Here is a 13,944-nt window from a genome sequence, read left to right as displayed (position 1 = left end):
CCTTGAGAAGTTAACTTTTGAACTTGGTCTGAGAGAGAGAGCAGGGGCTAGGCATACTAGTGTCCCAAATGAATGAAATCCAAAGTCCCTGAGGCTGAAAAGAGCTTGTTTTGCTCAAGGACTAGAAAAGAGATCAGTGTTAAAACTTCCCAGAATCCCCTTCTCAAATATTAAGTCAGTGCCTTCTGTAAGAGGGGTCACTCCTCTGATAAGGCTTTCATTATGCCATGCTGCCTCTCCTAATAGAGAAACTCTTTGCAAGTCACATCTTATTCACCTCTGGAAATTACTAAATCTCATAGTCCCTAGTCCACGAGAGAAACTCAATGAAGAATACTGACTTGAATGAATGAACGAATGATGAATCCAACTAAATTGTCTTGGTCTGGCTCACTAGGACTCATCATTCATTCATTGGCTTCAAAAACTAACAGAGAAATCACCATGAAAGCAAAATGACCTCACCTGGAATACGAGTCATGTGGGTGTTTTACTCCCATCTTTATTAAGGAATTTTTGGTCCTAATTGCCAGGGCAGATGTGAGAACCAGGAACTATAAATATTTGTAGGGCTTACTTCACACTGTGTGTCTGCTTTCATCTCCATGGGTAAATTCCAAGCTCTGAGGCTCATTAGCTGTGCACACACAAAACAGCTATATAATAATTAGTATTAAGGAAGGCTGCATAATAGAACAATGTTCACACTAATTAGTTATTGGGATGAGGGACCCACTTTTTTTCTTTTTTTACCCCCTGAAGCTTTTGCATTTTCCCCTTCTAACTTCTGAATTGAGGATTTCTACTTGTGTTTAAAGATGTAGCTATTGTCATTTATTAAGCATTGTAAAAGTAGTTCCTGTTTATTATTTATGATATGACAGACATTATGCTAATCCCTTAGAATGCATTGTCTCAAGTAATCCTCACAGCAGCCTAAAGGAGTTTTATTCACATTTTGCAAACTAGGACAGTAAGGTTGCAACTTGTACAAGGTCACCCAGCCCGCTGGTGGTCAGACTTGAACTTGAAGTCAGGACAGTCCCTTTCCAGAGTTGTTTTCTATTATACCAGTGCTTCCCAAACCGAGTGCTCCCTGAAGGATCTCTTTCAGTATTGAAAAAGAAATGCATAATCTGTTTTTTGTTTCCATGATAATCCTAAAACATCCATACAAACATATTTGGGGTCATTTGTGATTCAGTTCTGTCAGATAATTTCTGGCCCAAGCTTGTCTTTATATAACAATTGCATTGAAATCAAGTGATACATTTTGGAGTTGCGTTTCTAAAGCTGGGGTCCTTTCATGGGGGTACATTCCTTGAGAGTAAGAAAGAGCAGTGCAAAGGACTCTGTTATACCCTTTGGCCTCCCAGGATGGACCTTGTGCTGGATTCAGGATCGTCTTTTCTCCGCTGTGAGATTTACAGTGACTCCAGTCCTGCACCAGCATCCGAGCTATGGCTGTTCTGGTAACAGACACTGCCAGTGGGAACACTTGGCACCAGTGACTCCACCCAGTTAAGCACTGATGCAAAGCCTCTGGGAACCTACAGAGAAATTAGAGCAGGCTGACTGTTGCTCAGCACACAGAAGCCGTGAAAAGAAAAAAATAAAGGCTTTTTCTAGAGGAGTAAATGATATTTGTGGAAGAGCTCATCAGGAATCCAAAAGGCAAGAGGCAGATGCACATCTTCCTGGTGTGCCCCTGCTCATGCACGTAGGAGGCAAGGCCTAGATATTTACTGCAGGTTAATGCATTCACAACACTCTCTCTTGTGAGGCTTTTGAAATCATTTTCATTCTATAGAAAATAGAAAACAATATTTTTGGATCTTCACCCAGATGCACAAGAATAATAAATTAAGCTGGTATGAAGACTACTGTCTAAAACATGTAGATAATTTGATCAGGTCCCATTTATTTATTTTTGTTGTTGCCGTGACTGCTTTTGGGATCTTCTTCATAAATTCTTTGCGAAGCTGATATCCATAAGAGTTTTTCCAACATTTTCTTCTAGAATTTTTATAGTTGCATGCCTTAGGTTTAAGTCTATTATCCATCGTGAATTAATTTTTGTGAGTGGTGAAAGGTGTGGATCCTGTTTCAGTCTTCTACATGTGGGTATCCAATTTTCCCAGCACCATTTATTGTATAGGGATTCTTTTCCCCAGCATATGTTTTTGTCTGCTTTGTCAAAGATCAGATGGCAATATGAGGATGGTTCTACATCTGAGTTCTCAGTTCTGTTCCATTGGTCTATGTCTCTGTTCTTGTGCCATGGGAAAAAAATGGTGAACTAATACCTCTTGTATTAACTTGGATGGAACTGAAGGCCATTATTGTAAGTGAAGTATCACGAGAATGGAAAAACAAGCAACACATGTACTCACCATTAAATTGGAACTAATTGAACAACACCTACACACATATGGAAATAAAACTCATCGGAAATCAAGCAGGTGGGAGGGGGAAGGGGGATGAGTAAATTCACACCTAATGGGTACAATGCACACTATCTGGGTGATGGGCACACTTACAACTGTGACTCAAACTGTACAAAAGCAGTTTATGTAACCAAAACTTTTGTACCCCCATAATACTCCGAAATAAAATTAAAAAACAAACAAACAAACACAAAACTAAAAAGGAAATATAGAGAAGTACAGGGAAAGGTCTTTGGATCTACCCTTTGCTGCTGCTACTGTAGACAGAGCTCTGGGCCTGTGGGGGTAAGAGGAAGCACCAGGTGTTGGGAAATCACGTGGTGGGGAAACCTAGCTCACCTGCTTAAGATTGGGAGGACAGGTGTGGAGGTGTGTGAAAGGATTAATGCAATAAGCATTTGTGAAACCGTTAGTACATGTAAAATCCTACATTACTTAGTACCAAAGTCACATCATTAAATGATTTAAAATTTAAAACTTTTCTTTAATTCTGGAGGGCAAATAAAAAAATAACAAAAAACTCACATGCATTTTATACTTCTATAGCTGATGAGGATATTCTGAAAAATCTACAAAAGTGAAATATAGACTGAAATCTAATTCATGGATGTATTAGTTTGCTAGAGATGCCCTGACCAAAGTACCACAGATTCAGTAGCTTAAACAACAGAAACTTATTTTCTCACAGCTCAGGAGGCTAGGAGTCCGAGATCAAGGTGTTGGCAGGGTTGTTGTCTTCTGAGGCCTCTCTCCTTGGCTTATAGAGGGTTGTCTTTTCCTTATGTCCTCACCATATGTGTCTGTGTTCAAATTTCCTCTTTTTGTAAGAACACCAGTCCGATTGGATTAGGGCCCACCCTAATGAGCTCATTTTAACTTAATCGTCTTTGTAAAGACTTTACCTCCAAATATGTTCACACTCTGAAGCATGGGGATAGGACTTCAGCATGAATATTTAGGAGAGACACATTTTAGCCCATTGATTCTATCTCTATCTCTATCTCTGTCTGACTTTTTTGAACCAAAAAAAAAAAAAAAAAGAAATTCACTAGGGAGCAAACAAGAAAAGATTTATGAAGGTGTACCTACTGAAATTTTATATATTCTAGAGTTCAAGCTGTCCACCTTTTCCATAAATCATAATTTGATTTCCCAGTAGCATGGTCATATTATATTAGACATCAGATACGATATTAGAAAATAATGATGTTCTAAGTGGGAATTACTTACTACTGATTATAATAATATATTTAAATTCTGACAGAAGCTAATGATATAATTCACAATATTTTATACTAAGGCATATTTTCTACCTGTGCCCTAATTATTGCAGAAATAAGCTCTTAAACATTTGAATGTCCTGGAGATAGTTGTTCTTCTTTCTTGTTTGGGAGTGGAAGAATTCAGTGAATCTGTGTGGTGTAGGGACGTAATAGTCAAGAAGTGCAAGGTCTTGAGTGTGGCCTACAGATTGAGGAAGGGCAGAAGCTTTTGCTGAAAAGAAGAAACCCAAGTATTAATTTCCCATCTATGGCTTTCGCTGTGTGTGTGTGTGTGTGTGTGTGTGTGTGTCTAAATAGGTGTAGCTAATAAATAAGGATGATACAGATGTGTTGAGCTAAAAATATGAGTACCTAGTATACATATATGTGTATGTGTGTGTATATACATAGATATATACACACATATGTATATATAGAAGGCAGATCAGTAAGTGACCCCAACATACTCATGTGTGTCCAGTTCCCCAAAAGAAGGGGAAATGGAGAGACAGGAGGGCAAAGAGGCTGAAAAGATGGCAGAGAGGGGTGGGGAGAGGCATTAGGCTACTGATGCTGGGTGAGTTGCTTTGAAAAATAACTCATATATTTGGGACTGTTTATTAATTTTTTTCTGTGTGGTTGATGAAATAATTTCTTCCTCTCCTCCACTAAATCTGTACTTAAATCTACATTATTCACTAGTGCTTTTACAACTAAACTTCCTATTTTGAGGAGATGCAGTTAAATGCTGAACCACTCCCCAAATGAATGGAGGCAAAACAGAGGTTCCTGAAAGGGTCCAGACATGTTTAGTCTATATCTAGACATAGATGTACACAATCTTTTATTCACAGATACTTGGCGTCAGAAAGCAAACGTGTGCAGAAGGGCAGATAGTTAAACACTAGTAGGAGGTATCACCATGAAATAGAGAGATGGTGAGTGAAAAGGAAGGTGGACAGTGAGGGAAAGAACAGGTATGGAGACAGAGAAGTACTAGCACGTGGGTAGCACTAAGGGGCGGCTCTGTGTGTGCATGTATGTGTATATGAATTTCATACATGATGTAAATGCACTGAGTCCATAAAAGATGAAATGAAGCAAGTGGTGCTACAATTAAGAAGTCAAAGAAGAGACAACACAATTATTACATAACTATTGGACTGAACGATATCTGTTAATATTTTGAGCAAATTTTTAAAAGTTTATACTATTGATTTTTAAATAGAAATGTCTTCTTGTGTTGTGCACTTAATATATGCTACTCCAATTTAAATGGAAATACTTGGAAATTGAATAAATGGTGCCATGTTAGGAAGCCTAGCCAACTAGTACCTGGATTCTAATACTGGATCACTGAGTTGTACATTTCACAATTTGACAAGCCTTATTTTCAGTTCTGAGGCACAGCTGGCATGGGATGAGGGATTGGGTATTTCCAGGTATCTAGGCAGCTAATTCTTAAGCACAAGTGAGTTACTTTTAAATAGGTTCACAAAGCATTAAAAGGATCTTGGTGATATCCAGGCTTTTGGACATATTTATGTTGTGATAGTACAGTTTGACAGTGATATAATCCTTTTCCTTTAATGAGTTCTTGTGATTTATTAAACAAGTCTCCAAAAGTGAACTTTGAGTTATCTCTGTGGCATGCCTCCAGCTGTTCCTGTCCTGCTGGCTTCTTTGACCTCTGAATCTGCAATGTGCATTTCTGAGTGTTTTTAGCCTCCTTCTAATATAAATTCTACCTCTTAGAAGGAGCAAATCTCATATTATTATTCTAATCAATACTTCTTCCCATTGCTTTAATGACCCAAAGTTACTTTATTTAAGTCAGCAGCAAGCAGAGACTGACTCACTTTAGTTAAAATCTGGGATCCCCTTAATCCTCAATCATTTCATCTCCTAATTTTCTTTTTAGTTTTTCTGTATACACAACAACAGGCCATCTAAAAATAAGTAATCAAAGCAATACTTTTTGCTAAAGAATGAGATAAGCTTATTCCAGAATTCTCAACTCTTCTACTTCTTGGAAAAACATTTCCTTTCAAGGTCTTTGAAAAAATTTAAATTGATGTCTTTCTCTGAACCCTATTTCTCCCAGATTTTCCTAATATTGAAAATGGGAGTAGATGTTTACTTGTACCAACTACATGGCAATCCTGTTCGTAAAGGGCCTGTGAAAAGATGGAAAAAAGATGATGCACATTGTTTGATTATTTGCCTTTTGAGAGTTCGCTGTGATAGACTGTAATATAAATTACTGATAAAAATTTAAATTAGTACTTCCTTTCAGGAAATAAATTTGCCAATACATATCTGGAGCTTTAAAAATGTCCTGATTTGGAGCAGCTAAAAGTAGAACTACCATTTGATCCAGCAATCCCATTACTGGGCATCTACCCAAAGGAAAAAAAGAGATTCTATAAAAAAGACTTCTGCACCCGAATGTTTAGAGAAGCACAATTCACAATTGCAAAGATGTGGAAACAACCCAAGTGCCAATCAATACTTGAGTGGATTAATAAAATGTGGTATTGTATACAATGGAGTACTGCTCAGCCACAAAAAACAATGGTGAACTAGCACCTCTTGTATTATCCTGGATAGAGCTGGAGCCCATTCTACTAAGTGAAGTATCACAAGAATGGAAAAACAAGCACGACATGTACTCACCATCAAATTGGTACTAATTGATCACACGTATGTGCACATATGGTAGTAACATTCATTGGATGTCAGGCAGATGGGAGGGGGGAGGAGGAGATGGATATATTCACACCTGATGGGTGCAGTACGCACCATCTTGGGGATGGACATGCTTGAAGCTCTGACTTGGATGGGGCAAAGGTAATATATATAACCTAACCTAAACATTTGTACCCTCATAATAATCTGAAATAATAAAAAAAATCGTGACCTTTCATTTAGCAAATCCTCTTCTATTTAATAATAATCTATACATATTAAGGCAAAATATAAATATATAATGATTTGTGAACAAAAACAACACTGCATCATTATTTATAACAAGAAGTTAGAACAATTCAACTGACCTATGTAAGAGGAAAGGTTACAAAAAATATGGAATAGAATGACATGAAGGAATAATACTCAGGTATGTTTCAAAGTACATGTAGTGGCATGGACAATAGATTCAATTGAATTTTTAGCATGAAATACCATGTCAACTGTCAATAGATTCCTACGTAAAGTCATAGAAAGAGATCATAAATAGAACCCACGGTTAAAAGCATTGTTTCTATATTGTGAAATTATGGTTAGTTTTCATTAATGTATGTATATCTTTATTTTCCATATGAGCCTGTAATACTTTTAAAATCAGAAAAATAATTAATATTTTTCAAGAAGAATGAAATAACTCAGGGATAAGCTCTCTTCATTCAGCAGGCTAAATCTATTAATACTATAGATATACTTTTTCTCCCTTGTAATTCATTCTCCCAGTGGATGTTCAATCTTTTGCATCAGCAGTCCCCAACTTTTTTGGCACAAGGGACCGGTTTCATGGAAGACAGTTTTTCCACAGACCGGGGGTGGGAGTGGGGAGATGGTTTTGGGATGATTCAAACCCAGTACTTTATTGTGCAGTCAAACCTCTCTGCTAACGATAATCTGTATTTGCAGCTGCTCCCCAGTGCTAACATCACCACCTCAGCTCCACATCAGATCATCAGGCATTAGATTCTCATAAGGAGCTTGCAACCTAGATCTCTCTCTCTCGCATGCGCAGTTTACAGTTCCCACTCTTGTGAGAATCTAATGCCACTGCTGATATCAGGAGGTGGAGCTTATGCAGTGATGTGAGCAATGGGGAGATGGGGAGTGGTTGTAAATACAGATGAGCTGGCTGCTTACCTCCTGCTGGGCAGCCTGGGTTCCTGACAGGCCACAGATGATACCAGTCCGTGCCCTGGGATTTGGGGACCGCAGTTTTACATCACATGCCTCTGGAATGTAGTAAATTAGCAAGAAGAAAGTAGACCTTGAAACCATAACAACAGCTGCCACATACTCATGATCTTTAGTATAAATATATGCTTTTAGAACACGTTACAATTTTGGAAGAGTCTCCCACAATCTCAAAAAGATTTCTTGAAATGTCAGGGGCAGAATTTTGTCTTGTTCACCTTTATACATCTAGGACAGTGCCTGATAGTGGATATGGACTGCATATTTACCGAATGAAGAAACGAATGTTTTGTTGAACAGTGGTGGTAAATGGCATCTTAGAGTATCATAATCTCGTGTGTGAGAATCTCACATGATACTCACAATGGCCCTCTGAGGAGGGTATAGGTTTTATTATCCCCAGTTCATAGGAAATAGAGGCAGAATAATTGATTTGGCCAACATCACAGAGCTGGCAAGTAGCAGACATCAATTTGAACCAATTCTTTAGGTTAGGACTTTGTGTTCAGTATGATCCTAACAAAACTTCATTGTTTCTTCATTGTCTCACTGAACCAAAAGACTCTGGTGCCACTTACTACTTTAGTGTTCATCAAGATTTATTTTTATTCAAAATATAAAAAAACATAGGCTCAGAACCTATCGTAGCATGGCTTATATTAATTTCTCCTGTCTTCTCACTGCCTGTCTTCTTTCCTATCAGTAGTTACCATACATGGAAAGAATTTTCTTGGCTAAATTTTGAGTTTTCTGGATAGAAGCCTGAATCCTTTCCAGGGTATTTTTTTCTTAGGAAAGTCTTAGGACTTTCCGAACACTTTCAAACCTATCTTAAACAAAAAAATCTATTTGTATTCAAATAAACAAGGTTTTTCACACCTACCATCCTCTCTCACCTTTATATCCTGATTATAAAAATACTATCCTCTATCAACTCAAAAATGGGCCAAAGAAAAGATGAATGTTTGCAAACCTGGGAAGTTTAAACATACCAAAGGCACAGCTGTAAGATGCCAGTGTGGTGATGTCCTGGTGAGAACAGAGGAGGGCACCTCTCAGGCAGGTGCCCTTTGCTGTCACATTTTGACAATGGCTCCTTTCCTGTTTGTATCCATTTCTGCTTTGCAGTCTCAATCCAGGTGGGGAAGAGGGACCTGTAGCCTGGGGTGTCATTTGATGTGTGGCATGTGTATACTTCCTTCCCTAGTTTTGCTCTGTTCAGTGTGAACTAAGATGCCCTACTGTTTCACATCGGGGTGGGGAGCCTATTGTGCTCAAAACCCTCCAGAGTAGCTGCTCTATGCCTTCTACACAAAGTATTTGGTTTCACTCAGTAATAGCACCAGGCCCATTTGTAGTCTCATGCTAATTGTAAACATTTCTCTCACTGTAACTTTGAAAGGCCACTAAAATGGGACATTAGTTTTACCTACAGAGTTCATTCAGGCCTCTATTTTAAAGATAAGAACAAAATTGTTAAGAAATCTGCACAAATTTCACCTATGTATGTTGGTAATTTTCTTCTTCATAAAATTTTCATTTTTAAAGTTAGACTTAAATGTGGCAAGATTCTGATTGAATTTACACTCTTTACTTTCCTTGAGAGATACTACTTTTCCATACAGTAATAGTTAACTCTTTTTTTTCCCATTCAAGTATTCATTTGTCTACTCTGGGTGCAACAAGTATTTCATGAGCACTTGTCTTGTATCAGGCACTGAAAATACAAATGCAAAAGACAGATGTGGTCTCCACCCTCATAGGAAGGGGAAGATGTATATTAAATAATTAGGAACAAATTAAAAGTTCAATTCTGATTTTGGAAAATACAATGAGAGTGTCTGTGAGTGGAACCTGCTTTGTCTGGGAGTTCTGGGAGGGCTTCTCTGGGGAAGTAAAATTGAGCCTAAGGTCTTAGGGATGAGTAGGTGTTTGCTGAGCAAAGTTGGGATAGCAGGAGGAAAAACACTCATGCAGGCAGAAAGAACATAAGGTATAAAGGCTGAGACGAAAAGAAGCAAAGAAATTCAAGGAACCTCCATAAGGAAGATGGGTGGGATGTATTCTTGTCATGTTATGGATCCATCTATTTCGCTAAAGATTTATTCATTAGCTATTATGCCCAAGGCACTGTGTTATGGGCTGGAGGTACAGCACTGAGTAGAGATTCTGCCCTCTCGCAGCTTATACTTTGGTGGCAATTACAATAGTAGAGATCTCATAAGAGAAGAGAAAAAGCTAACTCAAACAGAGAGATCAACAAACGAGGAGTGATGTCAAAGCTGGTACCTGGAGGATGGGAGGCACTACCAAGACAAAGGTAGTAGTAAAGTGCGGGGTTGATAGAATGAAGAGTGGGTTTGAAGGCCAAAGTCTAGAGAGAGAGGAAAAAAAGGATGTTCTTGGGTAATTGAAATAAGCGAAGTATGAAGACTGAAGTAAAGGGAGGTGATCTGAATGTTTCTCTTTATTCATTTGTAGCTGGGACTACAGGCATGTGCCACAATGCCTGGCTAAATTTTTTCTATATGTATTTTTAGCTGTCCATAATTTCTTTCTATTTTTAGTAGAGACGGAGGTCTTGCTCTTGCTCAGGCTGGTCTTGAACTCCTGAGCTCAAACAATCCACCCACCTCGGCCTCCCAGAGTGCTAAGATTACAGGCATGAGCCACCGCGCCTGGCCTGAGAGGTTGTTAAATTTTTGAAGCCACAGAGAGAAGCAGTGACAAAGTTCATTTATTCTGTCAGTTAAATTGCACAAAAGTCACAAAAAAAAAAAAAAAACTACTTTAGATTGGAAGTAATATTACTGACGTGATTTTCTTTATTTGCAAAAATTCAGACACTTTTTTATGTGAGAAATCAAATCAACCCTATTGAAAATGCAAATGCAAATTCTTCCCTCTTTCCATTGCTGTTTACTGTTTAATAGGCCAGTGGTTGATTTGCTGGTATTTGGAAAGCTGTCAATTAGTAAATAACAAATAAATAAATGTCAGGCTCAGGTAACAGAGAGGGTGTATTCTCACCTTTATCAAGGAGAATTTGGGGAAAGATTCCCATTCCTAAAGTGTTCCTTGAAATGGACAACCTATATGAGGTAGATCAAATAGTGTTCAATATTCAGAATAACTTGAATTTTTATAAAATAAATGTATACAAAAACCTGATTAGTATGGCATCTACTCAGACTTACATATGAAATAGGGATATGCTAGTTAAAATAAGAAAATTACTGCCACAAACATCTGCACTACTGGAGACCTAGAGGGTTACAAATTCCTGAGGGTTCCCCTGAAAGGGAAATGAGGAAACTGAGATAAGAGAAGCAAGAGGTAGGTCTCAGTTGACCTCCTGGATTGTTCCCTGAGGACACCATCCTAATGTACAGCTGTTGCTTAAAATGTCAGCCAAAGTCTGGGAATCGCTAAATGTTCAGACACTGGCTATTTGTTGAGAAATTAAATAGAATACCTTCTTTGACCTTACGGGTATCTTTGACTTAGAAATTCTGTATTATGTCTCCTTTCATAGGTTGAAAGAGAGAGAGATTTATAAAAACAAGATTGAATCTTTCAGTATAGAAATGAGGAAAGCTGAGGATAGGCATGGACAGAATGAATAAATTTTGGGACAACAATTTAGCAGAAGCTTAGAAACTGCTGACCTAATTGCATATGATACACCCTTGAAACTTGAGTAAAGGAAGCTTAGGACAATTTCAGTAAATAGAAATACTACTTCACCTAGTATGTAATGGACTTTGGGACCTACGTTAAGAGGTAATGAGGATAGCATATAGGAACAGAAAAGTTTCCAGCTCTGTTTGAGTATGAGTGGGGAAATGTATTAATACAACACTTCTGGTTGGCATCATATCATGTCTTCTCTCATCACAGGTCTTAGGGGCCTTTTGGACACAGGCAGGATGCTCCAACGAGCAATGCCCTAATCCCTGTTGGTCATTGTTTTTGTCCCAGTGATCCTCTGTTCCTTAGCATATTCATTGACCTGCTCAGTCAGTATGTCTTGATAATGATAAAGAATTTTAATTATACAGATTAATGACCTGTTGTTCTTAGTCTGTTATCACACTAATGATAACTGGTAACCTTTATTAAGTATATTCTATTGTATCACATTCTGTTCTCAGTGGATTTTATATAATTCATTTTATTTGGAAATAAACTGTGTGGTTACTATCATATGATAGGGTACTAGTCACATACCCCTTTAAAAGTGAGTAATTTGAGACACAAATACATTAATTAGCTTTCTCAAAGTCTCATAGTGACTTAGTGATGCATCCAGGATTAAAACTTTGGCAGTCTGGCTCCCAAGCCTGTACTTAACCAGTATGTTTCTACCACTCCTGTCAACCAAATCGGGGAAGCGGTTAGAAATATTGAACAATATTCTCTCACTTGCCAGCCCAGCGATTCTGACCATTCTCACCTTTGGAGCCAAATTATATGTGTCCTATTCTATATTTCATTCTCCTGTTAGGAAAGTGGAGGCAGCAAGATGATTGAATGGAAAAGGATGGAGTCTTTTGACTGAAATACTCAGTGACTTATTTATCTAGTTTTGCCCAAGTTGGCACATTCCATTTGCTTCATCCAAGACTAGGAGTCCATCTAGGTAAAGCTCCAGACAGAGTGCATGTGGTTCATAGCCAGTCCTCCCAAGGTAAATAGCTGGCCAAATATATAAGCAGAGGGCAGACCCGAAGTGGAAGCACTTTGAAATTGTTTGCTCAGAAAATATGCTAATAAACAGTCCCATGGAAAGGGAAGGTGGGAAGTGAGGGGCCAGGCAGAGCTCTTGTAGCTCTCCGCTGAGCAGTGACCTGGGTAACTCTCTAAGGGATGCCTGCTATAGTTCTGTTCTAAGCAGGACCCAGGACAACATTTTGCACATCAAATGAAGGCAACCAATAAGATACCAGGCATTTACTGGTATTCACACAGAGGTAGGCTGTGTTCCTCCTGCCTACTTTCATAGATGCTCTGTTAAGCAGGCAGACACACGCACACACCCCCACACACAGTTTCTTCTCTACTTACCAAGAGAACTGCCAAGAGCAAGCAACTTGCCTATCGATCTAATCTTTTCATTCCTGGCCAATTATAAGAAAAGTGGCTATTTCCTCCCCGAAGCTTACAACTTAACACTTATTTTTCTCTTTCTCTTTATTTTCAATTGTAGCAGAATCTAAGAAGAAGAAAAAGGAAGGCAAGAAACAGGAGAAGATGCTGGATTAAAAATGCCACCTCCATGGAAGATGAAAAGGACATCAGCAAACAGGATCAGTTAACTATTGCATTTATACCACTGTAGGCTTTTTATTCAAAAATTATCTATAGCTAAGTACACAATAGGCAAAAACAAAACGAAAAGAAATTTTTTTGTAGTAGCATTTTTTAAATGTATACCATAGTATCACTAGAGGCTTACAATAAAGGACTGTAATCTTATTTAGGAAGTTGACTTATAGTACATGATAAATGATAGAGAATTGAGGTAAGTTTTTTGAAGTTATGCGATATTTTACATTTACTTTTTTTTTATGTTTTTTTTTTCTTTTGGCAGCAATTTAAATGTTATGACCATGTAAACTACTTCTTGTTCATTAAGTAAATTTTTTCACCTAGAATTTTTTTCCCAATTGAGAAAAATATCTACTAAACCAAGCAGCAATAAAATATAATCATTCTATTTGAGAAAAATATCTTGTTTTCTGCCAATGGATTAAAAACAAAATGTAGTCAACAAAATGGTGGGGTGGGTGGGGGAGGGGCAGAGCATGCCCTAGTTTAATGTCGATTTTTTTTTTTAAACGAAAGCATTAAAACATGAAATTCTTTCACTTTGGCAGAAACATTTGTTTTCCTGATGAAATTATTTTTCCATCTGAGGGAAAAAACATACTAGGAAAATAAATCAAGGTGATGTTGAAAAAAAAAAGTTGCTTTCATGTGTAGTAATTTGATATTGTAACTCTCTTCCTTTTGTCACCTACACTCACCCATTTAACATATAAGCACTGAGAATTTATCGTACAAACTAGTTAAATCACTCTGACACAAATGTTACACAGAGTTTTTGTATGTTTGCTTGTACTTTCTCTTGGTACTTAGTAGGTTAGACTTGTGCTACTGAATTCAACAGAAGTCCCAAAGTAGTCTAGATTTTGATGGGAAAATGCTCTTCTTATATTGAGTAAGTTTGGGCTAGCACCGGTCCAACTCAGGATGATAATAACAATATGCAAAATGGTAGTTTGTGTTTAGTTTACATA

The 13,944-nt window shown here is 37.8% G+C and overlaps 1 protein-coding gene across 2 annotated transcripts in view; it reads left to right on the top strand.

Annotated features, from left to right (window-relative positions):
* The window catches only part of PTN (pleiotrophin), a 102,697-nt gene extending 89,088 nt beyond the window's left edge, over nt 1–13,609 (top strand). Inside the window, exon 5 of one of the 2 annotated variants that reach the window (XM_069462115.1) lies at nt 12,855–13,609. In XM_069462115.1, the coding sequence (XP_069318216.1) occupies nt 12,855–12,907 (53 nt within the window). In that variant the 3' untranslated portion in view covers nt 12,908–13,609. Of the gene's footprint in view, nt 1–12,851 lie in introns of both variants that reach the window. The other variant, XM_069462114.1, reaches the window with a different exon arrangement.
* Nucleotides 13,610–13,944: the final 335 nt, after the last annotated feature.

Source organism: Eulemur rufifrons, chromosome 29, assembly GCF_041146395.1.
Source record: "Eulemur rufifrons isolate Redbay chromosome 29, OSU_ERuf_1, whole genome shotgun sequence".
Lineage (NCBI taxonomy): Eukaryota > Metazoa > Chordata > Mammalia > Primates > Lemuridae > Eulemur > Eulemur rufifrons.
Note: the sequence above shows the minus strand (reverse complement) of the source record. Positions and strands in the feature narration are given on the sequence as shown.